The sequence below is a fragment of the Chaetomium strumarium genome (assembly GCF_033439665.1).
Source record: "Chaetomium strumarium strain CBS 333.67 chromosome Unknown B0T15scaffold_1, whole genome shotgun sequence".
Classification (NCBI taxonomy): domain Eukaryota; kingdom Fungi; phylum Ascomycota; class Sordariomycetes; order Sordariales; family Chaetomiaceae; genus Chaetomium; species Chaetomium strumarium.
In genome coordinates this window covers 2,390,801-2,417,937 of record NW_026944429.1, presented here as the reverse complement: position 1 = coordinate 2,417,937, position 27,137 = coordinate 2,390,801, and the positions used below count along the sequence as shown (strand labels likewise).

Here is a 27,137-nt window from a genome sequence, read left to right as displayed (position 1 = left end):
AGCCTTGCAGATGTCTCCGCAGATCACAGCACCGGCGACGACGACAATCGGTCTCGGCCTGATTCCGAACCCGCCTGACCCTTACCCCGAGGACGCGCCCTCACCGAAACTTTTGACCGCGCTCGAGACTCCCCCCTCCTTGGATGCCCAAGTCGAAGCGTCCCGACAGCTCGGCGTGGACCTCACGCCGGCCCAACCCAGCAGCCACCTCTCGCATGATCCACCTTTTGACGACTACGAGGAGGCGCACCGGAAGAAAGTCAGGACGCAGGAGCAGGCGAATACTATCGAAATATCCAATCCTGTCGTCGATGCCCCGGAAGTATTGCGGGGCTCGGTCAGTGAGGACAGGGGCAAGCCTACGAATCAGAGAGAGGAAGAGGAGCAATATCGGGAGAGCAAGTCGGGAAAGGATGATGATGCGGCTCTTGCGGGAGCGGCAGGCGCGCTTAGCGGTGGGGTGGCACTGTTGGCGGAGATGTTTAGTGGTGCTGCTAAGAAAGAGAAGGAGAAGGGCAGCAAGCCAAAGAAGTTGGATGAGAAATCTGGCGAGGTGTCGGATGTTCCCCAGGACAAGGGGGAAACGGATGACCGTGGTGTCGTTGGGGAGATCAGTGGGGATGTGGACGAGCGCCAGGATAATGACGTGCAGGCGCACATGGCTGTGGAGGAGACCAGGGGAAGCGGCTCGCAGCCCACAAAGATGGAGCTTGGCGAGCCAGCCGAGAAGGCAGTGGCGGAGAGAAGGGTGGACGTTGAAGAGACCAGGGAGAGGGAGAGGGGTGTGGACCTGGCAAAGACGGAAACGGATGCGCAGCCAAAGGGAGAAGAGGAGATCGGGGGTATCGCGGACAATGCAGCAAAGAGGGGCGCAGATGCTGAAGAACCGGCACTTGAGAAGGGGGCGAGCACGGAGACTTACGACCTTTCGGAGGGGTCAGGTCTGGGCCGTATGGATTCTGAGACGATCCCAAGATCGCTCCGGGACCCATCCACCACGGCGGATCCGTTGGGCAGGAACAAGAAGCAGCGGCAGGGAAGCACGCCATCGCCGGAGCCAGTGCAGCGGGCCTTTTCCTTCCCGGACGACATTGCGGATGAAGAGGTATTCACCACCCGGGAGCCGGCGGCGGAAGACAAGAAGGACACGGCGCTTGCGGCGGAAGATGAGCCCGTCCGGCTCCCCGCTCTGTCCAATTTCTCGGACTTCATGCGGTCGTATTCCAGTCTGCCGCCGGTGCAAGAGGAGCTGTCTGAGGACGAGGACGAGCCGGCCAGTCTACAAGAGTCGCCAACGCGGGGTCGTCATCATGCCCGCCATGTCCCGAACGCGCCCGAACTACACCGGGATAGCGGCATCTCGTCCAGCCCACCTCGTCTGTCACACCGCTTGGGCCACAACGACAATGGCCATGGCGCCATCCGCGACAGCGGCGTGCATCTCAAAGATTCGATGGAGAACATCAGGAGTTGCACGCCAGTCGGAGAGGGTCTTTCGCCAAAAATTCCCGCAACACCACGCAACGACGATGCAGACCGCCGTATCACCCGCAGGACGTCTCCGCTAACAAGCGGCCATCGAGTCCAAGTTGGCGCCATTGGGCCCGAAACCCCGCGCCTGTACGAGCCTTCACCGCCTGCTCGCACGCCTGAGCCAGAGAAGCTACAGGTTAGCAAGAAGCGGGTCCCAGCACCTTCACCTTCCAACATTTTCGGTGCTGTGGGTGCTGTGGGCGCTGCGGGCGCTGCTGCTGCATCCCCGATGGCCGGTCGGCGCAGCCTGTCAGAGAGCGCGCAGCAGTCACCCAGACCCGCAGACCCCACCGCGCGACGCGTGCCGTCCAATACCAGCATGGCCCGCCTGCGTACCCCTGAATCTGCGCTGCGGCCTGACAGTCCAGGCAGTCTCCGCTCGTACGGCGAGACACCCACGCCTCCGCTGCAGCTGCGCAGAATGGACAGGCGGGGCAACAAGGGCGACCTGCGGGCCGTCTCGCTCAGCCAACGAGATCTCGCGTCCAAGGCCTGCGAGCAAGAAAATCTGCGGCCCGTCACACCGCAAAGCCCGGCCAATACTGGCGAGTCTGCTGCAGCAGCAGCAGCAATCATTGCCGGTGCAGCAACCGCACTGGGAGGAGCAGTGCTGCTCTCATCGCCGTCGTCGTCGTCTGCCGCTGCTGCCGCACCCACCGCAACAACTGGAAACGTTCCACACAACACCACTCCCGTTGCAAATGAGGGCCGTGCCCGCGCGAAGCAGGACATGACTGATGTCTACGTATGTTTAAAAATTTTTTTTGTCCTTCTGAATTTTCTTTAATTGTTGTCATTTGTCCAATTCAAGCGGCTAACAATCCCAGGATGGCTTCGGCGAGGGCCGCATCGGCTCGCCGCGCTCGCCCACTCGCCCGCACAGCATGCGCCGCCGCCAGAGCATGCAGATGCTCGAGCTCCAGCGGCACGTCGAGGAGCTCCTGGCCGAGAACCGCAGGCTCGCCGAAGCCCGCGCCCAGGCCGAGTCGTCGGTGACCCATCGGAGTGTCGCCGCTCTGGCCGAGCGCGATGCCGAAATCGAGTCGCTCAAGCGCATGCTCAAGGAGGCCAACGAGGTCATTGACCGATTGAACCAGACCAACGAGGGCCTGCGCAGCTCCACCTCGGCCATTGCCGTCAAGCACCACGAGGAGATCCGCCGTCTCGAGGCGGACCATGCCCAGACCGCCCGCACGCTGCAAGACAGGGACAACGAGATCGTGCAGCTGCGTACCCAGCTAGAGGCGACGACGGCCCAGATCCGCGAGATGCAGCAACAGATCCTGGAGCGCGACCGGCCGCTGGATGATCCAGACTTCCTCGACATCCACGACATCGACTACTTCGACCACCGCTGCCAGCAGCTGTGCGCCCACGTGCAGCAATGGGTCCTGCGCTTCTCCAAGTTCAGCGACATGCGTGCCTGCCGTCTGACGTCGGAGCTCAGCGACGAGAAGCTCATCGACCGGCTGGACAACGCCGTCCTCGACGGTTCCAACGTCGACTCGTACCTCAACGACCGCGTCCGCCGCCGCGACATCTTCATGAGCATGACCATGAACATGGTCTGGGAGTTCGTCTTCACCCGCTACCTCTTCGGCATGGACCGCGAGCAGCGCCAGAAGCTCAAGCAGCTCGAGAAGCAGCTCATCGAGGTCGGCCCGCCCCACGCCGTGCGCCAGTGGCGTGCCGTCACGCTCACCCTGCTCTCGCGCCGCCCGTCCTTCAAGAAGCAGCGCGACCAGGACACCGAAGCCGTCGTGCTGGCCATCTTCGACACCCTCTCCAAGATCCTCCCGCCGCCCTCCAACCTCGAGGAACAGATCCAAGCCCAACTGCGCCGCGTCATCCGCGAGGCCGTGGGGCTCGCCATCGAGATGCGCTGCCAGCGCGCCGAGTACATGATGCTCCCGCCCCTGCAGCCCGAGTACGACGACGCGGGCGAGCTCACCGAGCTGGTCACCTTCAACGCGGCGCTCATGAACGAGGCCTCGGGCAGTTTCGCCGAGTCCAACGAGGAGCTCGAGGTGGCCAAGGCCACCGTGCGCGTCGTGCTGTTCCCGCTCGTGCTGCGCAAGGGCGACGACCAGGGCAGGGGCGACGACGAGATTGTTGTCACGCCCGCGCAGGTGCTGGTCGTGGGGTCGGAGAACGCCAGGGGCGGCAGCAGGAGGGGCACTCCTACTGGTACCAAGGGGAAGAATAGCAGGCTGATGACGCCCGTGTCGGAGCCCGGCGGCGTCAGTCTGGAGGCGAGGAGTGTCGGTGGATCGTCGGCTGGCGGGGATAACAGCCCTCGTGGTTATACCAGGGGAGCACCCCTGAGTGATATCAGTATGGAAGGGGCGGGGGGTTATCTTTGATCATCTATGAGATTGGGAGGAGGGGCTTTTTATTCTAATAGAGCGGAGGCGAGGCGGGATTTGGGTTGGAACGGCTGAAAAAAAGAAGATATCCCTGGGTTGGGTTTTGTTTCTGTTTTCCTGAGTGGAGTTGAGGAGGGGGACTTGACTAATATTCTCCTTTTTTTTTCTTCTCTATGTTGTTCTTGTGTAGAGATGATGATGACGATGATTATGATGAGAGCGATGCATGATACACCTGCTGTTTGGTTCAGTTTCACGATTCGGTGTCTCAAGAATTGGGTTGCTATTTCTTTTTTTCTTGTCTACCTTTAATATAGTAGCACTTATATGCTGTTTAAATCTTGCTCCCTACACTTCACACCCAGAAAACAGGTCTCGTGTTGTTTTCGGCTGAGTTAGTATATGAGCACGGAGTAGTTACCGCTTGACTGGCCGGGGTTTGTGATATGGCCGGATAATACACGGGTCGTGCAGGATCAGTCGTATGGAACCCGTGAGGCCGGGAGAGGGGTGTGACTTCTGGGGTTTCTCTTACTCGGGGATGAGAAGGTCGGATCGGAAGGACAAGTTAACGAGGTGAGGCCTGTAGGCACATACTACGAGCAAGGTCCCTTTCATATGGGAGATCTTATCTTGGCCGAGATATCATCCTCCATCCCGCGCCGACGGCTCTTCAACAGCGGGCTCTCATAAACGCTGAAGCTTATAATCGATACCAAGTGTAAGCGCTTCAGCCACTTCCCAGAAAAGGCACAAACGAGTGCTACTAGTACTCTTCACAGTTTCCCCTTCCGCTCACGTACTGGCAACGCCTTCGCAACGCCGACGAGGACTCCCACATCCACGCCCTTCTGAGCAGACAGCTTCCGAGTCTCTGTCTCGAGCCAGCTAATGACCTCCCCATAGCCCGTCTGCTTCCTTACCAGCACCTGCCTGCACGCCACCATGACCAGCCTAGACGATTAAGAGACGCTAGTCAGCCAAACTTGGCTGTAGACACGAAGAAATCGGAAGATGGTGCCCGGGAAAAGAAGACATACCAAGTCACTTCTCCCTTGTTCACCCGGCATTCATACCCGGGAAACCTCTGCTTCCTGGCCCGGTTCGTCAACAACACAAATGCCACATCGACCAGCGTCCTGATGGTGTCTGAGCACAGGGTCAGCCTTCTTTCTTCACCAAATACCCATCCCATCGTCCACCAAAACAGAATTGACTTTCGAGATGGACAGGGCACCCACCGATCAAGATCCCTGTGCTCGGCCTGCTGGTCATGCAGCGAGCATACGCCCACATCTTGGTGGCCGTCTCGACAAAGGCCGAGTAGATGTTCCCCAGCACCGCCCGGCGCGAGTTGTGCGACGTGTCGAAGAACATGAGGTGGGATTGGATTTTGAAGGCGTCTAGGGGGCGGGTGTTAGCAGACTCGAGCGAGGGGTAATCGCAACATGTAAGACGGAAAGGGCAGGCAGCCTCCAGCTTACTGATGACTTTGCGCTTGAACGTCCGGCCGGGACAACGTGAGTACTCAACGGTGAGTGAATTGAATATTACTGTTTTTTTCTCATTTGCATCAGCATCTTCCAGACCTTGACAAGTATAAAGTAAAGCATTGCGAATGGCATGACATACGGGGACCCTTTGAGCTATCCCGCTGCTTAGTCACGGCCAGTGACTTGCAGTCGATCAACAGGCCGCAGTAGGGGAATTTTCGCAAGTCGTCCGGCCTGGCGACCGCAGTCCCGCGTACCGTGAGGGGGAAGTTTGTCAGGCTCTTGTCCGGGTTGACTGTAACCCCGTATCTCGGAAGGCCGGCGTGCATGATGTCGACAAACCGGCGCGCCTTCCTCTGGTCCGTGGTAATGAGGATGAAATCATCTATCAGACGCAGCAGCAGACAATCATCCGCCCGTAGGAACGACAAGTGTTTCTCTTCCAGGTCGGCGTAGAAATAGTTGCAAAGCGTCGACGACAGGACCGAGCCCTGCGGGATGCCAGCCTTTTGGCGGTAGTACTTCTTGCCGATCCGGACCAGGTTCTGTTGAATGTGAGTAGCCGTGAGGGCCACCAGATCGTGCGTGCTGTGCGTCTTCTGGACCGCGCTGCTGATGAAGACGGTGTTCTTTCTCTTGGCACCGAGTGACTCCTCGACCCTTTCTGGGAAGCTTCGCGTGTCGTCGTCGGCCTTAGCTAGGGTATGCCACCTCTTGGTGGGTTTCGCATTTGAGCTGCTCCCGGAAGCCGACTCGAGCAGGGCTACTTCGACGTGTTTCAGCATCCTGTAGTACGATTGCCGGGGGATATGCTTCAGCAGGTCGATCATGGCGTCCTGAGGGATCGTGTCGAACGCGGCTTGGACGTCAACTTTGGCGAAGTAGAACTGGTGCTGCCCGCTGCCGAGCCTCGTCTTGAACGCCTTGATGCGCTGGTATATGTCCCCGACGGAGAACAACGAGGAGCCGAGACGGTCCGGATGCCGAGCCTGTTTTTGTCAGCGGGATAACGTCCTGGGCCATCCGCCACGGGATCTTCTCACCTTCTCGTCTTGGAGCATCGAGCTGACCGGCCCTAGAATGGAGTTGATGCTGGGGCCAAGGACCTTAGTGGCTCCTCGGAGAAGCGTCCGTCGGCGCAGGTTCATGATGGGCCGCATCTTGGCCTGTTTAGGCAAGAGCCGCACTTGTGAATAGCCAAGTCGACGGGCTTCCAACACTCGGAGAGCGTCCGCCGTTTTCACCTCCTCGAACATGGTTGCTTTCAGGGTAGCCATGGCCGGCTCGGCCACATAACGCCAGACATCGTGGCGGAAGAAGAAGAGACGGTATTTGTCGACATTGGACTCGGTAACATAGAAATTGCTGCGGATAAGGGGTATCAGGAACGAATCAAACAGATAATACAAGAACTCGTAGAAGATCTCGGTCCGCTTGCGCGTGTCCGACTGTGAGCTTCTCTTGCTGCCCAGTCCTGGGGGCGTGAGCCATTCAATATCACTTATCTGACGAGACAGTCAATCCTGAGGCCCGACACAGCGGGTTGTATGAACATGTGCTCACCTTCATTCCTTGCATCACTTCGTGAAGACACATGCTCTCGAATCGACGAAGATGAATGAAGTGATGAACACTCTTCAGAAAGCAGGCTCGGTTGTGCTCCTGCGTAGCGCCCTGGCCCCAGAACTCGTTCGGGATTACTTTCGATAGCACAGCCTGGCAGAGAGCCGAGACGCTTGACACCGGAGTGGCCAGGTCGGTGAGAGAGCCATACTGCAGAGCGGGGGGAGGAACAGCCGCCGGACATTTCGACTTCTTCCCACCGCCAACGGATCTCGTCAAAGATCTGGAGGAGGATGGGAGAGTCTTGATTGCGTCTGCCGGAACCTTTCCCTTGCCGTCGAATTGTCCGTATACCTAGGCAAATTAGCACCGCACCATCGACGTTAATCCCTTTACTTACTGGACAATAATGGTGCAGCAACTCAGCATATGAGCACCGTTTGTGGAGCACCTGGAGCCGCTGGACTAGGGACATCAATTTGCCCCGAAGTCTCTTGGGAACATGCTTGGTGGGCTTGCCTCCGGCCTCCGCCGCTGGGAACTTGTGTGCTATCTCCTCTTCGCGAAGAGTGTAATCCTGAAACTTCTGGGCGGTCTGTTGACGATCCACGGTGGATGTGAAGACATTGTGTAGACCAAACTGTCGAGGAAACATGTACATCATGATATGCGCGACACTGCCATCGTCTTTGTCGGCTCCCGCCGTAGACGGGCCCTTGTAGGGAAAACGATTCAAAACGTCTAAAAGCATGAGCACTGACCGATATCAGCGAGAAACGGGTAACATACGGATGTGACGCAGCCCAAAGTGGACTAGCCCTCGAGCATTGAACGCGGCTCTTGCGTAGAGCATCCTACTCCTGACAAAGGAGATCTCTGATGGACGGCGCTCCGCATTGCGCTGTCCAGCACCCGTTAGCGGAAGCCCTTCTTTGTCCCCATCCTGTCCTAAAGGCTCGAGCTGAGAAACTGGGATCCCGCTCAATTGGTAAAGGTTCCCTTTCCCAGCCTTCACGGACCGAAAGATGGCACAGTCAACTAGAAGATCGATCATGATGCGCTCCCCTTCCTTCCCCAACAGCATGAGTAGCTGAGGCCATGGTGACGCCCTCAGGGCCTGAACATGCTGATTGGGGTAGACCGAGTGCAATCCCGGAATAGCCGTGGCAGTAGCGGGATTGCGGCCGTTGCTGGGGCCGGCCTGTCTTCGAAAGCCGTCGCAGAGCAAGTGCTTCGGCCAAGAGTTGGCACTTTCTCGAGAGAACATGAGCCAGATGACAAAGTCGACAATCTTTGTGTGCCACGGCGTAAGTCATGATGTCTCAAACGGTCACCACATTTCTCGGCTTACCTCGGCTTGCGAGTACATTGACCCCTTGAGGCCATCCGAGAGCGTCAGTTTCGACTCGTCGCCTTTCTGACTGTAGGCGACATACTGTTCCCAGCGGTGCTCGTGGCCAGCCTCGGTATGATGGCGGCGAGCAACGACGGTTGAGTCGAGGAGATCTCCCAAGGCGAGCTCGTCATCTGTGTGAGGCTTGTCGGGTGGAGATTCTCCCAGTCCCACCGATGCGATCTTCCGCCGCCGGATGCGCGAGGAAGCGGGCAGTCTTGAGAGAGCATACTGGCGCAATGTCTGTATCTCAGAGTAAAACTGGGTCAGCAGTGCGTGATTGACAACGGCGCCGCGCGGCTGTTGTTCGTGTTTGGCATGCTTGGCCCGTCGATCTGCGCAGCCGTCACGGACTAGCCCGCCGCCGGGGCTTCGGGCCCTCTTCCGGGGCGCCGGACCCGGAGCATGACCCATCGTTCATGCGGGGTCCGATGGGTCCGATGGGTCCGGTGGTTTAGGCCCACACCGGCCGGTTTTCCGATAAATCCAGCACAATTCCCTACTGTCGAAAACCACCAATGTCCTTGGGCATCGAAAGTTCCTTCAAACCCAATTCCCGTCGATGAGACATCGGCTACCCTGGTGCCGAGGGAGAGAGGTCTGTCAGCAACGAATTGACATGTGCTGCCGGGTGATTGGGCTGGCGGGCGCGGGATGAGATGAACTGCGATCTGGATTCCGTGCTTTTTCCGCTGCGTCGGCCAATTCGTCTGAGTAACAACTGCAATGGCAGGCTGACGGACGATGAGCGCGTCCAGGTCGGTCGAACGGGCGATTGGACGTTGCCGGTAGAGCGGACAGCCTCCAACAAAGCAGCCAAGCCCGGAACAAGCAGGGGCAAGTTGTCCAGCGGCAGTGCTGTGGCACTGGCGAGCTCGCACTGGGTTGGATGCCCCGCGAAACGTTGTGTGACGGCGCGTCGGCGCGTCGAGACCCGGGTTGCGGGTTGCGGGTTGCGGCCGGGACGATTGAAGCCTCAAACGGTTGTCCTCTTGTCAAGCCACTCAGCGCCCCACGATCGTTTATTCGTGTTTGATATCCGGATGTCTGTTGGTTTCCAGGCGATGCATGGGCATTCACAGTGACCACTCTTGGGTGGGTTGGCGAAATGTCGAGACGAATTGGGCAGCCACACAGGTTCAACTTCATGCGACTCCATCAAGTGCACGCGATTCGCCGGGTCATCAATTCACCTGAATGAAGAAGCGAGGATTCAACAAATGACCAAAGTTCGACAAGGGAAGATAGTACTGGAAAGACATCCCCCGACAACTTCCGGTTGGGATGCAGATGGACTATAGGTACTTAGTTAAAATTGCATACTGCGTGATTACCACAGCATGACGAAAATATGCGATGGGAACTCCGACCAGAAGACGAAGCGGTAAAAGAGGCGCGCAATGGGCCGAAGCCCAAAAGTTAGGCAACTGTTGCCCATCATCCGGTCGTCCCCCAAAAAGGCCCCAACGATCGACTGGACACCGACACCCACCCATCATCAATTTGCAATTCCATCGTGTGCGACTCTCCATGCAGCTGCCCTCGCATAGGAGCCAGGAGCTCGGCCCCCCACAGTCGACACAGGAAATTGCGTTCAGGCTGCTCAACCTCTCACAGGTGACAGGAGTCGAGCTTCACGACATGTCCCGTTTGACAAGTTGCAGAAACCCATCCTGGCCGCGTCGCAGAGGCCGGTTGCATGCAAGAAAAGATGCACAAGCAGAGAGCCAGAGACCTACAACTTTGGAGGGTTAGGTGGTTTGTAAGGCGGGTAAGGGTGGTCCAAGCCGGGAAGGAAGTGAATCTTGATTCTCTTGGCGGATTTGGGTTCTGGCAGGGGTGGGTCCCGGCCTACAGCCCGGCCGAGAGCGGGACCCGTGATGGATGGCTGTTTCCATCTTCGCTCAAATTCGCCAAGGGGGTCCCAATCGCTGATGCAGGCAGCCCATCCAGCCGTGCCAGCCCAATTGCAGCCAATCCTCGGGCTTGCCAGCGCAGCGACGTCGACAAGCCCCGACATCCCACCCTCCACGCAACCCCAGCTTGCCCGCATGGAACATCGACGATCTCTGGAACCCGCAAATCCTGTTCGCTCCAGAGGCGTGTGCAGAGTAGCCAGCCCGACGGGAGCTGCCTGAGAGCGAGAGTGATGGGACGAGGAACGAGGACGACACCATGGACCATGGCAGTCTCGGAGACGAGCCTGTCTCGCGCCCCGGCCCGCTCCTCGACCACTTTGACTTCACCCGCCGTCACGTCCAGAACGGCCCTGAAGATCAATTGCTGCACTCGCACTTACCGCACCACTCGCAGCCGCAGTACCTCGACCGCTTCGACGAGTCTCTCAGCCCGCACGCCGCCACAAATTCACACCCTTATTCCGCCAATGCCATCGCTCCCGCTCCCGCTCACCATCTCGAGAATTCTCGCGCTTCCGCCGATGACCTTGTAGACCCGTCCGATTTCTACCGCAGCTACCAAAACCAAAACAAAAACCAAAACCAAAACCAGAGCCTGCAACAATCCGGGAATGTCTCGTCGCCAGTGAAGGATCCCATGGCGCCGACCGCGTCAAGCAGTACCCGGCAGACGCCCTCGGCGCGGTCAAACGGGAACGGGACGACGCCAAAACACCCCGCCGTGCCAGCAACCCACCGAACCGCCCTCCGACCGAGCCAGCGTTCCGCGTCGAACCCGGTCGACAGCCGAAGTGGGGGAAACTTGGGGAATGGCGCGGCGCGGGCAGCAGGGAACGGCCACGGCACAGTCCAGGCTGCTCCACTGAGCGTGAGGGATCTCAAAAAGAAATTTGACCAGTCAACATCACAGACCGCCTCGACCGGCCGAAAGCCCGCCCCGAGAACCGCAACCCGAGACACGGCTTCCAGCAGCGTCCAAGGGAGGTCACCCGGTGTCGGGAGCGGTACGACCTCACACGGCTCACCGAGGACGACTGCGGCACGAGACACAGGACGCGACACGAGTAAATCCTCCGGCGCTCGAAGTTCGCAGCGGCCGAGAACTGGTGCCGGAGACCAGACGTCCAGCAGTGCGCAATCGTTTGCTAGTAGGATATCGAAGCCTCGCGCCGCCGGCTCTACAAATGCGCACGGGTCCAAGTCCATGACAACGCTCGCGTCGGGTGCGGGGACTGAGTCCTCGAGCACCCGACCTGCTCCGCCGCGCCAAAACGGCCTCCTGTTTGGCGAGATCCTGCCGGAGCTCAGCGACTCGGTTACGCCAGGCTTCGGCATTGAGACGGTCCGACCGAGGAGAACTTCCGAGTCCAACGCCATCAACCCCGTGCGGACACAAATGAGGTCCCTCTCGGATCCAGACATCGAGCCCCCGTCACCAACCGATTGGTACCGGGCGGCACACCCAGCGCACCAAGAGAGCACGGAACATCATGCCTCAAGGTCGGCGAAGGGCCAGCATACTCGAGCCCAGAGTGACCTTGCGGGATCAAAATTGACATTGAGTCGGCCAGATCATATTGTGAGCAGCAGGCACGATGTCGACTCGCCCATCTCACCCACGTCGCCGGCATCGCCAACATCGCGCCTTCCAAGACCGACGAGAAGGCTAAACGATACCTTGAACGATGCCTCGAGCCATGGCAGCCCCGCATCGACACGCTCAAGCTCCCCTTCTACCTTCAAGCATTCTACCACAAGCGGGAGGAGCTCGCGCCAGCAGGTGTCGTCAGCTTCCCGCGCCAGGACACCCTCGAAGAACCCGGCCAGCCGGATCAAGCCACCCTCTCACATCCCCAGCCCCCGAAAACCTCCACCAGCCAATATATCAACCCGGCCGAGTAGCCGGCTCAATGCCTACGTCTCTGTGCCCGCACCCAAGCTATCGCCTAGCCTTCGCAGCTCTCGCCCCCGGCAGTCGGTTGCCACGGCTACGACGGCAGCTTCGAGAATGCGCGCGACAGAGAGAGGCGCCTCACCTTTGAGACAGTCGCGGTCCGCGGCAAAGCCAGAGGAATCAGCTCCACGGAGGCGCAAGGTGTCCATGGGACAGATAGATTTTGCCCAGCGACGGGAAACCATCAAGCTCGCCTATAGCAAGTCGGTTCGGGAGAGTCAAGCCTTGGAGGCCAGGCGGGTGGCAGCAGAGAAGAGAAAGAAGGAGCTTGCCGCGGTAGCCAGGGCAAAAGCTGAGGCAGAGGCGGCCACTCTGGCGGCAGTTACTAATGCCACGTCTGCTTCCGATGTCGATGCGGATGCCGATGCCGATGCCGATGCAACACCACATAACGAGCCCGCGGACAGCGACGGGGGGCTGGAAACGTCGACAGGTAAAGAAGAACCGGAAATAGAGGAACTACAGGACGCCGCACCAGATCTATCCACACCCCAGCCACCAGCGGAAGAATCCAATGCCCTCCACGAATGTCGGCCTCTCAGACTAGAAATACCGGGCAGCTTTCCCGGTGCTGGGTCTCCGGAATTGGATCAAGGCGAAATCCCGCTGTCCGCCGTCTCCATGGCCAGCGGGGTTACAGAGTTCGACCACGAGGTGCAGACTGAGCCCCCCAAGCAGGAAGGCACCTCTGCCATCGATGACGCCTTGGGAGTGATTATACCAAGCTTGACACAGGACCCGCATAAGCCGGAGCCTCTCGAGCGGCCACGGCCCGAGGAACCCGCCGTTCCGGTCTTGCGCAGGAGATCATCCTATCATGACCCGTTCGAAGACGACGAGGACGACGAGGGCGACGGCGTCTCCATAAAGATATCTCTCGATACCTCTGCCCCTGAGCCGCAACCATCTCCCGAGCTCACACCAACCCGCACGACCTTCGATCCCGGGCCCGAGCCTGCTGCCACTCCTGCTCCGGCCGAAGACGACGAATATGTGCCGCAGCCGTACACTTTCCCGTCCGAGAGTTACGAGACAAAGGTCACCATTCTAGACCCTAATAATGACTTCAAACCGTTGCACAATGAGCTGCCGCATTCAACCGTACCTCAGACCCCTTATCCTCGGCCAGATGAATCTCCCGCCAACGACCGTCCTGAGATCATTGCCTCCGAGCCGCCGCCGCAAGTCGATGTCCGGTTGGGAGAATCCGGGAGTGGGATCGAAAACTTGGATCGCATTGAGGACTTTTACATCGGATCCCGCTTGCGCGACAACGTTGCTGCTCTGCGTGACTCAACCTTCACCTCCTCGGATTCTGGCACGCCCCTTGATGGTCACCTCTCCCCAGCTGAATACCAAAAGACTCCAGACACCTCACACAGTCTGACTGTACCCGGATTGCTGGCACCTGGCAATCGGTTAAGCCAACATTCTGCGTGGACCGACTTCTCAATAGGGAGCGAAGACCACGATCTTGGCAACCACAGTTCTGCGTCGCAACCTCGCGAGCATCCACCTCGCGAGGCGGGTGGGTCGCTTAGGATCATACCCTCTACGGGTGATCTCAGCACCTGTGCTTCAAGCCTAGGAGATCTCACCCAAAGCCCGGAGACAGCACCGCCGGACAAACCCGGCGCTGCTTCCTCTCCTATGCTACCCGACTTTCCAGCCGAGCATCGACAGTTCCCGGAGTTTCCCACCGTCAGCAGCTTCACGCTTTGCAACGGGTCGGAATCTGGAAGCATAGCGCCGTCATCAAGGCGTGCTCCTTCCCAACCCTCCCATATACCTCCATCCGAGCGTGACTACGACCGAGACAGCACTCTGCACCTCGGAAGCCGGCCCAGTAGCTACGTGTACAGCCACGACGCGAAAGGCGACCGTTCCGAAGCCACCTCAGCACCTCAATCCGTTTCGCACATGCGGCTTGACTCGCTGGACCCGTCCCGGGTTTCGCTAAGTGATACACTGTATGAGAGACAAACCCCGCTGACAGAAAAGGAGCAAGAGGAGCAGAAGCGGCTCCGACAGAGGGAGTTGGTCATTCGGGAGCTCATCGACACGGAGGATGCCTTTGTCAGGGACATGACCGTGGTCGAGGAGATCTACAAGGGCACCGCCGAGGCATGCCCAAACTTGGACAGCAAGACCGTCAAGGTGATTTTCCGGAACACGGACGAGATTATTGCTTTCCATGCCACCCTTCTCGTCGAATTCAAAGAAGGCGCATCGACCGTGTATACCCCCAAGGGGAGAAGGTCCCCTCCTCCGAACCTGAATGGAAAGGATTCCGATTCCGCGACGCTCAACTCAGTCATGTCTGCAAACAGGCCGGATCGGGAGGACGACAAGGACCGGCTTACCTCTCTCGGCCCCGTGTTTTCCAGGAATATCGAGCAATTAAAGGCGGTGCACGAGGTGTATCTGCGGTCTAGCGACCACTCGACCAAGCGCCTTGTGCAGATTCAGGAAGACAAGACCGTCAACCTCTGGCTCAACGAATGCAACGAAGTGGCGAAAGAGCTGACAACGGCCTGGAACCTGGACTCGCTGCTTATCAAGCCCATGCAGCGCATCACCAAGTATCCCGACATCATCACCCACCTGCTCAAATACACCCCGGAGGATCATCCGGACCGTGAAGCGCTCGTCCGCGCGAGGACGGCGGTGATTGAAGCAATCGACGAGATCAACAAGACGAAAAAGAACTTTGAGCTCGTGGGGCAGATTGTCAGCAACAGGAAACGCAAGGAATCGGATGTCAAAACTGGATTAGCAAGGGCCTTTGGCAAGCGTGTCGACAAACTCCAGGTGTCGGGTGCCAAGACGCCCGAAGACGACGAGTACCAGCGGCTTCAGCAGCAATTCGGGGACGACTACGTCCAGCTCCAGCTCGTGCTGCGCGACGTGGAGTTCTACACCAGGGATGTGGCGACATACGTCCATGCCTTCCTTCAGTATCTCTCCTCGATGGAGCTCGTCATGCGACTGCAGCCATCCCGTGACTATGCTCACCTGGAGAGTAAATGGGTGCAGTTCAACGTGTCAATGAGAGACATTGAGAAGATCGCGTTGGAGAGACACGTAAGCCGTGGCCCCACGTGTACTAGTACTAGTACATACCTTGCTTGATCCGGGCTTTTGTTTGCTAACCCGCTGAGCCAGCTCGCCGATGTTCGGAAACATGTCATTGAGCCATTTGAGCAGGTCATCAGGTGTTACGGTAACCCCAACCTTGCCATGAAGAAGCGAGCCAAGCGGCGCCTCGATTACGAAAAGTACATGGCGCTGAAGGCCTCCGGCAAGAAGATAGACAAGCAGCTTGCTGAGCTGGTCGAGCAGTACGAGGCGCTCAACGATACGCTGAAGAAGGAGCTGCCGAAGCTTTCAGCGATGACTGCCCAGGTGGGCAACATCTGTCTGGGCAAATTCATCAGTATCCAGGCGGCTTGGTATAAGATCTGGAAGGAGAAGGTGAAAGCACCGCTCCAGGACGTCACACATGTCCCCGAGCTCTCCGAGATCGTGTCCAGCTTTCAGCGGGAGTTTGCGTTGCAAGAGGAGAGGGTCATGACTCTGGGCATCGTCAGCCACACGGTTAAAGGCCGTGCTTCTCAGTCAACCGCGGACGACGCCTCCATCCTCTCCAAGACGCGGTCACGACCCAGCGACATCACGTCGCCCCGCTCAAGAGGGTTGTCCATCAACAGCGACTACGTCCCAACATTACCGACGCCCGAATTTGCTAAGCGCAACAGCGGGCAGTTCAGCCTCTCGCCCGCGAGCAGCGCCCTACCGAGCCCAGCAAACTACTACCGAGACTACTACTCCGGCGTCAACGGCCAAGTCCGTGGCGCTTCCGGATCGCCCATCACGTCGGCCGATGCCACCGCCAGCGGATCCCGGCCGGCCACTTCTGCCATCTCACCTGTTGCACGTCCCAACACAGGTCGCAGCCTCGATCTAGCTAGCCTTCCGCGCCAAAGCTCCGAGTCGACCCCGGCCATGTCTACCAACAACCTGCGTGATTCGAACTCAACCTTCAACTCGAGCTATCCCCCCGGTGCTGGCGCCGGTGGCAGCTCGGAGCAACACGCTAGGCGTCTGTCGGGCTTATTCAACTCGGCCCTGCCGCTGCCGGACGGACCCGAGGAAAGCGTACGCTCGTCACGGGCCTCCTCAAGGGAGAGAGGAGGCGGCAACGCATACAATGTGCTGTGGCTCGCCGCGTCGTTGTTTGAGTTCAACATTGAGAATACCAAGCACGAGGCAGGGTACCCTTATCTGACGTACCAAGCCGGGGAGGTGAGTCTTTCACTGCTTTATTCCTGTTGAGGGCCGCGACCTTTTGCTAAACTGGGATCCCAGATTTTTGATGTCATCGCCGAGAAGGGCGAGTTATGGCTAGCCAAGAACCAGGACGACCCCCACAATGTGGTCGGCTGGATATGGTCCAAGCATTTCGCGAAGTTGGCAGATTCATGACCAAGCCTAACCACAACAATGGACGACACGACACTTATGAGGGATGATGCTCGAGATGTTTTACAGGGTCTCCTGCGAAGCAAGGAACAGACCCGTCCCACAATGCATACCGGCCTCTTCTACTGTTGGGGTTGATATCGGGGGAATTCTTCGGAGAGATTTGCGATTGCAAGCACGGCGTTCGGAGAGTTTATCAGTTGGGTCAATTCAGGGAAATGCAGATGCGGAACGTCCAACTTGGAACAGGAGAAATGGGCTTCCTTTTGTTTTACCTTTTACTACTAGTACCCCCAACGTTGTTCTCACTTCTTCTATTTTACATCTTCTTACGGCGTCGGCCACAGGAATACCTTGAAATTGGGCCTGGATTTGAAGCTTCTGGCTAATGCAAACCCATCACGATTCCCTCGGCGTCCGTCTGCTCTTGAACCGCTTTTTTTTTTTTTTTATGTTCTCTTCTGTCTTGTACTATACCTCACCTTACGTTTTCTCACACCTTCCCTTCGACGAGTTTTATTGCGGTTAGTGCTTTCTGCCGTGAAACTTTACCTCTTTATTCAGCCAAGTTGGGAAATGCTCGATGGAAAAGAGAGCGGAGGAAAAGGGGGGTTCGGGGGGCGGAAGCTCAAAAGTCGGGTTTTCTCAGGGACTACAGATCAGATTCAAGGAATAAAGAAGCGCTTACCACGGGACATACTATCGGGATAGGCAAGCGGATGAGAGGAAGAACTTTGGAACTACTAGTGGTCTTCGGTTTCGGTCCTTTCTTTGCGAGTTAGAGAGGGAAACTTTCCGAATCCATGAGCGAGATAGATAGCACTAGCAAGCAGGAGAAACAAGACGATATATCAAGAACCAGCCATGTCAACGTCTGATGCTATATGCATGTGCGGTCTCGTTGTATTCTCCTTGGTCACAACCTAGGTACCTTACACAATCCTCACCACCCTTCGGCAACGTGTCGGTAACATACATGGGTGAAGTACGTAAATTGCCACACACCACGTGTATAACACTAGTACTAGTAGTGATCTCGCTTATTTGGTTGAGGTTTCTCAGATATAACTCGGGTACTGGTCAGGAGTAGTAGGCATAGGCGAATTGTCTAATCAACATAGGATCTGGAACCTGATGTCGATCTGACGATGAAGATCAAGCCCGGTTTGAGGTGAGTGAGAACTGAGAAGCCAGGGAGATCATCTTGAAGGTGTTTACTAGTATTGGCAGGCCAGTGATAAGTTATAGTCTGTACAGGAGTCAGCATCCGGTATTAACTCGCGGTAACGTAGCATACCAAATCAGCCAAACACTTTTCAAGGAACTTCCATTTGTCCTGCTAATGGATCTGACTATGTAAGGTAAATTAGTAACCAACATCGTGCTCGCCTGTATATCGGTTTCTGTATCATGATGGACCGCAAGCTGAGTACGGTTACATTGGGTCACCCTGTCCCATACTCCCAGCTGAGGGCTGAGGATGAGACGGTAGATCATAGCCGCACCTGCGCCGATCCTGCCCGTCATCCCAACACTGCATCAGGCACTACCTGATAGTACCTGAACTTTCTTAGTTAGGTAAGGGTACCTCGGCGGATGTTCCCGCTCACTTCAACATCCGCATCCGCTATGATGTCTTGGTAGCCTGAGGTAGGCAATCTTCACTTTCTCCAGTAGATCAGGCCGGTTGATTTTCCTTCAGCATCCCGTTCCGGTCCCGACGAGCGGGAAGTTCAGAGCCCGAGGGGGGTGCCACGGCCCGAGGCCCAAACAGGGGTCCAGATTTCCGCCAGTTGGCCTAGCATTCCGTCAATGCTCATCCCAGACAGTGTGTCTATCTGATAGGGATGTTGCTGGCTGTCTCGTGTGTATCCCCGGCCACCAGTCTTGATGCCAGTAATCACAGACCTTCTAGAATTCTTCTGCCCGTGCCAGTCACTTGCGCTCGGACTGGGACCATAAGTATCACATGAAGTCGATCGATTTCTGGCCTTTCCTTGGTGAGAAGAGGCGAGAAAGGGGGATGACAAGCAGAACAGAACGAGCCGGAGAGGAAGAGAAACGAAGGGAGATAGAAAGAGAGATAAAAAGGAGGAGAAGGAAAGAGGGGTGAATAGACGAGCGAGTCTTACCATCAAGTAAGTTAGTTAGGGTGAGATACCGTAGTCAAGAGAGGTAAGCAAGTTATAATCTCCTAGGCAAGTACACCATCTTACCTGCAGTGGCCCACAGTCCGGACCGCCTACGCAGCATGTGTCGCTCGCAAAGTCGAATGTGAGCCAGGCTGCGCGGGATATTGACGTCTCAAGATTCCGTTAGGTATCACAGCGTGGGCTTGCATGGCTCAGTCCCCCGCCCTCAGCGGTTGGGACCAAACAACAAACACTGGCCTGGTCAGGAAGTGATTCAGGCCTCGGTTTGGTTCTCACAAAGCTGCCGCGCGGCCCGCAGCAGCGGCTAAGACTCCACGGCTATGTTCTTTCCGGACGAACACCGTGTGCTTTATTCCGATCCCGAACCGGAACCCGGAGACTAGAAAGATGGCGGTGCCCGGCTTGTTTTCAGACCTTGCTCGGACAGAACACTGGCATCCCAGAATGCCCCGGGCTGGGTTGAGCGTGGGCTGGTTGCTTCTGAGGCGGTGACACAGTATCCGTAGGCCTGAGAGCAATTTGACATGCCCCCCTTGAATTTCAGGATGGCTCAAGGAGTCAAACTTCGTGCCACCGTTCCGGTCTACAAGCACCCGCTGGTAAGAGGCTCATTCCGGCTTGCCGTGCACCTGATGCTTGAAGTCTTTTGTTGCTCTTCACCAGTTGGGAGGGGGAGTTTCGGCTTTCCTTGGTTTTCACTCACCCTTCTCATGCCGCCCGTGGCGCCTGACGACAGAAGCCTCACTCAATACTTCGGTATACAGTTGATGCCGTCGCGGCTGGCCCCTCCTTTGATGACAAACACGGGTATTACCACGTGCTGTACGTCCACCAGAACGCAGCCGACCCTCCACTTGGGCCGTCTCATCCACATATAAGGCACCATCTAGCGCTCCTGGCCCGGCTTCCACGGGACATGACGCTGCTCCACCTATAGCATCAGGGGACCACGCACTGTACTGCATGACCCCTCTCACCGGTGTCACTTGGGGGTTCATTCCTTGGCTCTTGCTCCGCCCCATATAGTTCCCTAAAGCTAGAGAAGGGCTTAGACTGCTCGCTCCCCGCCGTTGGCCAGCGATCGCTTGTGCGGCCAGAACATTATTGGATGGGACCGGTTCTCCTCTGACGGCGAGACCCATTGGAGTCGTCATCACGGTACCGAATCCAACCTCATCCATCAGCAAGACGCCTGCATGTGAGGCACCTTCCACCCTTGGCGAAAGGTTGTCTATCTTGACGGGAACAGGCTAGTGGCGGGAAGAGAACGGGGTTCGCGTAGTGGGCGGGGTACCACCTCTATGAGGTAGGCTTGTGAGGTTTCCCAGTCTCGAAAGCTCTCGCCATGCCCGGCTGTCGTGGGTGATTTCCGCATGAGCACCTTCCTCTCGGCAATTCGACCACCTGACCCACCAAGTTGTGGTCATGGGTAGACTGTGACACAACGCAATTATCCTCAAGGCTCAGTTCCGGCCGTGTGTCAGGCAACCCACAAACTAAGTGCCCGGAAGTGGAAAGGTAGGCTGGAGAAAGACCATGGAGAAGGAATCACCTACGATATAACTACTCCTCTCCATCGTGTACAATACAGGGCATGGAGCGACGGTTATCACCCGAACACCTCTCATGTACACCTGAAGGGCATAGTACCGCAGCAGACTAAGCCCATTGGGAAATGCCGCAGCGCAGATGGATCCTCCGACGTACACGACATGTAAGTCTTGCTGGAGGAGCGATATTCGGACTGTGTCTGGCCCGATGTCTGGAATTCCGGGTTAGCGTGATGCTTCGATCCGGGCTTGTGAGGCAGTACAGGAGTGAGACACGGCACCTGCCCGTATCTCAACTCACACAAGAACGAGGGAAACACATACTTGCGTTGAGTGAGTGATGCACTGGACTTGCGGCACATGCAAGCCGGTAGACGAAACTGCCATGCTGGCCACCCCCAGCCCGGATCCACTGCCGGTCAATGCAAGTAACCCGTCCGCTCGATTCTGTTTGCGAACACGGATAAGCGAGGCTGATTGCTACCCAGTCCGTCTGTGGATTGTGGCCACTTCGACCATGGGTTGTCCGTTGTGCCTGTAGTGAGGGGCGGGAAAGGTGAAGGTAAGACATGGGAACATCAGGGTGCCTTGGCCGCCGTAAGGTCAGCGAGCCTGTTGCGACTCCAAGAGAATGGGCCTTGATAGTCAGTCTTGACGAACTTTCGCATGAATGCGCATGGCGGGAAGCTCCAGAGTCGTTTTGAGTGAAGGGGTCTAGGATGTTTGCTGCGTAGAAGCGTTCCTTCCACGAAATATGCCAAGACATGTACATCTGGGTTGACGGAGTGCCATGACTACGGTGATGGAGTGAAGCCAAGAGAAATCTCTTGGGGGTGTCGTCAACAGTATCGAGGCATCAGACACAACTATTGCCAGGCATGGCAGCAACCGCGGGGACCTCCCAAGGCCATCAGAGAATTTAGTCCGGTAACTCAAAAAGGCCACAGCGGCGTTCGCCCAAAAAGCCTGGCTGGCGGGAGCTCTAGTGAGAGCACGACCCAAAGAAGTGGCGTCGAGTCGTGATTGATAGCGCGGCACGCGGTAAAGGAGTCCTGGCGAACAGCTACCGCGACGGACAGCACCTCGCTTGTAACCCTTGCTCATCCCAGCAACGCTAAGTTGAAGCTTTGACGGTATTGGCGATGGAGCGCCAACTCTCGTTCGAGTCTTACTCATTGCTGTAGTCTAAGGGCAGTCAGGACTGACCGTAACATGAATCTCTAATCCTCGGAGGCCGAATCGTCCGAGGCACTTGCTACCCCGGATCTTTCGCTGGCACTCCCGCTGACGCGCTCTGCCGTATGCGGCTAGGATCGCGTGCATAATGTTGAGATGCATACTGTTGGTGGCCGTTGACCGTTTCAGTCGGCAAAGTACCTGGTACTAATTGGCAACGACACAGTGCCGGCTCATGCATGAGGTGTGTACCGTGCATGGCCATGGAAGCCTTGGTTGAGAGGAAACGGAAGCAGCGAGCGAGAAACTCACAGAAAATGTAATAAGGCAAGGTGCAATGCCCGCACAGACGTGTCAAAAGTTCCCCGGTTACCTACCAGGTAAGGTAGACATTCGGAGCGCGCCTCTGACGATCCGAGAAATGAGCTCATGCTGCAGTTCCATTTTGGGGTTATGAGTGGATGGCTCTTCACCTTTCGGGAATGCTGTCGACTGTTTGAGGGATCGCCCAACTTCCAGGTTGCCGTTTCCTTTCTTGGCGCCACCATCGACAGATGCTAATAATCCCAGGATACGGTCCGTGCGTTGCAGTCAAGAAGCCTACCTAGTGGGTCCGGCGCCACTCCGAGGGAGCCCGGGGGCCGCACACGGTCCGTACAGTACCTACCGCTCCCAACCTTGGGAGGGGCAGCGTCGAAGCCTCTCAACATGCAAGATGGAAGAGGAGGATTCCCGCATAGGTACCGTACCTAGATCCCTAGGACCACACTTCTGCGGTTTCTTGTCTGCCAGCCCGGTTTTGCTGTCGCAGTCCTGGCGATCATGAACGCTCCATGCTCCATGGACAGCTTACCATCTCTCAGTTCGTGACTTCTCCAAAGGGTCTTTGCAACTGCTTTGCACCGTTAGTCGCGGGACTCGTGGCCAGCAGGCCAGCATGGGAAGCCGAGGTCACGCGGCTCTGGGTGTTACTATTCTTGGATATCACAGGTTGAGTCCTCCGTACCAAGATGAGAACTGCAATATCGAGGGGGTGACGTGCGACGTATCACACAGATGCTCATTCTCTATTAGCGGCCACAGAGTTCTCCGCCCACGATGGCGAGTTGAAGGCCTGTTGCAGGGTATGCACGGATTTCCTGGCGGGGCCGCCAATGCCCGCCATCCCATTGTTAATTCTCTTCACCCGAGATATAGCCTTAAGAGCAGGGATCTTGTCGGGGTGGGTGCAGTTGAAGTGATGCTCCGACTCGAAGCTGTGAGGTGAGAGGCCGGTGAGGCGCCCAGAGGTGCGAAGCGCGCGGCCGAATAGGAACGCAGCCAGCTTCCCGCAAGCAAGCACGCCACCGGCATGCATGCCGCTCTTGCAAGGCGCACACACCGACAATCTCACTCTGCGAGTGATGCAGCCTTCCCAAGGACTGGAGCCGATCAAGGAGGAAAGGGTGTGGCGGCAGGTGGCGGGTGTGGACAGTCTCAGCGCGACGTGCGTGAGGCATCTCATATGAATATATGTCCTGCAGGAGTTGCCTCTACTGCTATCCGTATCTGATGAAGGTGGCAGCGGGAGCGATATTGCGATATAAGCTGCTGACTGGCTGCCCACGCAGGCGGGAACGTCCTTCATGATTGCCAGGCCGCAGATGCCGTACCGCGCAGCCAATGACCGAGAACTAGATGTCGTCAAGCTGCCGCATCGGTGAAGAAGGGCATTGAGTGTCAAGCTACTGTGAGGGTTGTTGGCCAGGGACATCTGGGGCTACACAGCGTATCGCTGACAGACTATCTTGACGCATCAGGCCAAGCTGGGCGACTGGACTGAGTCAGACGATAGAAGCGACTATCAAGGCAAGGTCTTGTGCTTCCAACAGCAGTGGCCACGGAAGGCATGCCGCTACTCTAACCCGCGGCGCGCCATACTTGAGGATGTCATGCTGCGAATTTCGTATACCTGGCACTCGCAGCGCGGATGACAACTTTGGACGGCGCGTTTTATGCAGTGATGAGCTAACCCGGACACGACAGGTTGCCGTAGCACAATCACAGCGTTGGGGGGGGGTACCATAGAATAGCCCGGGTTGGAGCTTGATAGTATTTCGGACCGCCAGGAGCCGACTTTCTGATGGGTAGACGATGAATGTGTGCCCTGTGGTGCCGCATTCGTCTGATGACCCCTGCTCTGGAGTCTGGACGAACAACCCAGATCCACGGATCCAAAGCGCGGGGCGGAACTTCCGAGCAAGGAGCAGGGGTTCAAAAGGTTGAGATGAACCATATCACAACTGGAAACCCACCATACTGTGCAAGCTCTCTAATAAATAAAGCTCCGGTGTCCTAGTGCCGCAAGTCTGATTCCGGGGTTGTTAGTGTAGGGCTGACAGTGAAACCAGGCTCGCTGTACCCGTGAAATCATGCGAGCTGCACAGCTCGGACAGTCAGAACGGCGACGATCGCTTGGTAAGTCTGAGGGAGTCGGAGGGAGTCGGAGCTTCGCCTCTCGAACTCGCCTGGAACAAGTGGCTGCAGCTGGGCTCGAGCTGCACTGATAGAGTTGCAAGTTCTGCAAGTGAGAGTTCGGAGGGTGGAGGTAAAAAAGCACCCTTGTTCCGTCTTTGACAGGGGAGCCTCGGGTGGGGTTGCAAGCCCCTGGTGCGTGCGACATAATAGGTACGCACAGTGCTTATACCCGGTCTGCTACGGTTCATCTAGGTATTGTACACTAATAGATCGCGGGTCAGTAAAACGCACCGAGCCAGCCAAGCCCGCCGCCCGCGTCCGCGGAACGCAAACTGCAACAACCATCATCACCTAGCACTTCCTCTCCGCCGCGCAACGGGATCTCACACAGAACCTACACAGTAATGCATCCGATCGACGCGACTAGGGCATGACATCACGGGTAGTCTCACGAGTCAAGCAAGCACGCGGCTCCCCGGATTAGCTACCAAAGGTATATAAGCGGGCGCGGCCCCTCAGTCCAACGCTCAGCCCGGCTCTCTGTCTGGTCTCCCATCATCTCAGCCAACACCACGCTACCTTCAACACCAGTCGAACGTCGCCCGCTCATTGCTTGGTTTGCTTGGCCGCCACTGCCGGCACTTGCACTTCTTCCGAATTCATCCTCTTCTCTGCCTGCATCCTTCTGCTGGCAGTCGTCTTCCGACCGGCATCATCCTCAACCCCCCCCCCTCCCCCCCCTTTCGCGTCACGCCGAGAGCCAACGGAAAGCAACGGACGACCCCGATCATCTTCAATCCGCAGCCGGGGCGGTTCCAGGGAGTTGACCGCGCCCGAAATGAGTCAACCGCCGTACTCCACGAGTCAGGCACAGCCGCTGCCGCCCGATATGCACCCGCATCCCCACGCGCCGCCGCCGTATCCCCCGCATCAGATGCAGCCGCTGCCGTCAATGCCCCCACCGGGCGCAGCCTACCAAGACAGCGTTCCGATGGCGGGTCCCGGAGCGCTGCAACCCGGGCAGTCGGCCGACGGCGGCCAAGCGGCATCGTCGCAGTCCCAAGAACGGGCCCCGCTGACGCCGGAACAGAAACGACAGCAAGAAATAAATCTCAAGCCCTACTCATCGCAGGACGATCAGGGCCGCGTATACTCGTAAGCTTCCCGGCGACGGTGCGGCCCGCCCGCCCCGGTTACTTTGGCCGAGGCGTGTGCATGCATGCCACTTACATCTCTCCGGTCCGGTGGGTAGAAGCTAATCCGATGACCGGCAGTCTTGATGTTGTGCAACAGCCACAACGTGCGCGAATGTGCGGTTTTGGTGACAAGGTATGTGTTGTCTCCCAGGCTTGGCTTGGATCGGCAGGCAGCATGTCGGCTTACAGCCAGATAGGACCGCCGGCCCATCACCCCTCCACCCTGTGTGAGACTCATAGTCAAAGATGCAAAGACGGGGAAAGAGATTGATTGCAAGTGGGTCATCTGCCCATATCAAGTTTCTGCTCGGAGCCGGTTTTGACGAACCTTCCAACAGCGACATCGAGCATGCTATGTTTGTTCTTAATGTCGACCTGTGGTCCGAAGACGCCTTGAAGGAAGTGAATCTGGTTCGCCACACCACAGCGACCCCCTCAATATCATCCACCTCGCCTGCGTCCTACGCACAGATCGAGCAGGCGACGCCAGCATATTCCCACATTCTGCCGTCCGGCCGCGATATGGGCTACTCTCAGCAAATGGCCTACCCTCCACCCGGTCAAGTAGTCAGCCCTTATGGCATGCAACAACCATACACACAAGGTAAGCTCTCGCTTTTTTTTTTTCTTTTTAACGCGTCGAGTTCTCGAGTATCCCTGCTAACCAAAATAACAAGCGGGATTTGTATCGCCGAATGGGGCCAGCTACCAGCCTCCAAATCAATACTATCCCCAAGCCGAGCTGCAGGGTCTTAATCAGCTCGTGACCTCGCCCTACGGCCCTCCGCGCGTCTATGACCCCCAGTTTGGCGGCATGTCCCAGCGCATGTCCATTAGCGGCAACCCGCCGTCGGGCATGTTTACACGGAACCTTATTGGGAGCCTGGCTGCCAGCGCGTTCCGTCTCCAGGACCCTCAGGACAAGATCGGCATTTGGTTTATCCTCCAGGACCTCAGTGTCCGAACCGAGGGCTGCTTCCGGTAAGCCTGACTCTCTTCACCGAGTTGATCTGCTGTTTGGCTGATTCCTGTCCCCAGTCTGCGCTTTTCTTTTGTGAACGTCAGCGCCCCTGGCCAGTCTGGCAGCGGATCCATCAACGTTGGCAAGGCCCCTGTCCTAGCCTCCGTATTCAGCGATGTCTTCCAGGTTTACTCCGCCAAGAAGTTCCCCGGAGTTTGCGAGAGCACGCCCTTAAGCAAATGCTTTGCGAGTCAGGGGATTAAGATACCCATCCGCAAGGATAACCCCAACAAAAGTTCCAACCAAGATGACGATGATTACGACTAGCCCGCCAACACTCGGTTCCAAAGCTGTGTCGTTTATCCTTTGTCTGGCTGGATAGCCTGTCCGTGGTATTTGTACCGGCGATCGCCACGAACACGAAATCCATATTCCCTTTCCAAATGCTTTGTGCCTCATTAGATATTGGCGCGCTAGGACTCTCAGGGTGTTGTTGTATCCGTCTCCTTGGTTTCCTCCCTTCACCACTCCTTCCCAGGATGGAAGGTGGAAGGGTATAGACGCAGGAAGTATAGGTATCATGAGGCATCTGAGGCACGGTTGGATGGCGGTGTTCTGTTGACGAAAATTACTCTCTGTCAAAGAATGTTTACTATTGGAAAGTTCCATGGTTGAGTATTGCGGTGATACCATGCCCTCTAGGGCTCGAGGTAGAAGAAGAGTACGCCGGCGCCGGCTTTCCATGTTGAGTTGCACTACACTACTACTTACAGTCATGTATTCAACGCCGGTGCAAAACGATCATGCATAACCACTTTTGTTTCGGCCAATCTTCAGATGGTCTTGCTCCTCATTTGTGTCTTATGTTCCTACCTACCTAGCTCGAGCCTAGGTAGTTTCCTGTCTCCCATCTTCGAACAAACAAGTCACTACCACCAGCT

At 57.1% G+C, this 27,137-nt stretch overlaps 5 protein-coding genes across 5 annotated transcripts; 3 read left to right on the top strand and 2 right to left on the bottom strand.

Moving 5' to 3' along the window:
* Positions 1-2,417: 2,417 nt before the first annotated feature.
* Positions 2,418-3,896, top strand: B0T15DRAFT_386556 (uncharacterized protein; the record flags this gene model as incomplete). The annotated part of the gene is made up of 1 exon (XM_062864330.1): positions 2,418-3,896. The coding sequence occupies one exon, from the start codon at positions 2,418-2,420 to the stop codon at positions 3,894-3,896; it is 1,479 nt and encodes a 492-aa protein (XP_062725846.1).
* A 2,883-nt stretch (positions 3,897-6,779) lies between these two features.
* Positions 6,780-8,294, bottom strand: B0T15DRAFT_22848 (uncharacterized protein). Its single transcript, XM_062862912.1, has 4 exons — positions 7,745-8,294; positions 7,356-7,696; positions 6,956-7,309; positions 6,780-6,892 (listed from the first exon to the last, which is right to left on the bottom strand). Exons 1-4 carry the CDS (start codon positions 8,220-8,222, stop codon positions 6,890-6,892), a joined length of 1,176 nt encoding a protein of 391 aa, XP_062725845.1. The 5' UTR covers positions 8,223-8,294; the 3' UTR covers positions 6,780-6,889.
* Positions 8,295-10,313: 2,019 nt separating this feature from the next.
* On the top strand, positions 10,314-16,814 carry B0T15DRAFT_22785 (uncharacterized protein). Its single transcript, XM_062862903.1, has 3 exons — positions 10,314-15,305; positions 15,387-16,526; positions 16,590-16,814. Exons 1-3 carry the CDS (start codon positions 10,524-10,526, stop codon positions 16,704-16,706), a joined length of 6,039 nt encoding a protein of 2,012 aa, XP_062725844.1. The 5' UTR covers positions 10,314-10,523; the 3' UTR covers positions 16,707-16,814.
* A 3,380-nt stretch (positions 16,815-20,194) lies between these two features.
* Positions 20,195-21,419, bottom strand: B0T15DRAFT_22717 (uncharacterized protein). Its single transcript, XM_062862894.1, has 2 exons — positions 20,731-21,419; positions 20,195-20,618 (listed from the first exon to the last, which is right to left on the bottom strand). Exons 1-2 carry the CDS (start codon positions 21,176-21,178, stop codon positions 20,353-20,355), a joined length of 714 nt encoding a protein of 237 aa, XP_062725843.1. The 5' UTR covers positions 21,179-21,419; the 3' UTR covers positions 20,195-20,352.
* Positions 21,420-24,661: 3,242 nt separating this feature from the next.
* B0T15DRAFT_22656 (velvet factor-domain-containing protein) lies at positions 24,662-26,778 on the top strand. The gene is made up of 6 exons (XM_062862887.1): positions 24,662-25,194; positions 25,314-25,368; positions 25,433-25,512; positions 25,574-25,839; positions 25,913-26,216; positions 26,274-26,778. The coding sequence occupies exons 1-6, from the start codon at positions 24,878-24,880 to the stop codon at positions 26,521-26,523; spliced, it is 1,272 nt and encodes a 423-aa protein (XP_062725842.1). The 5' UTR covers positions 24,662-24,877; the 3' UTR covers positions 26,524-26,778.
* Positions 26,779-27,137: the final 359 nt, after the last annotated feature.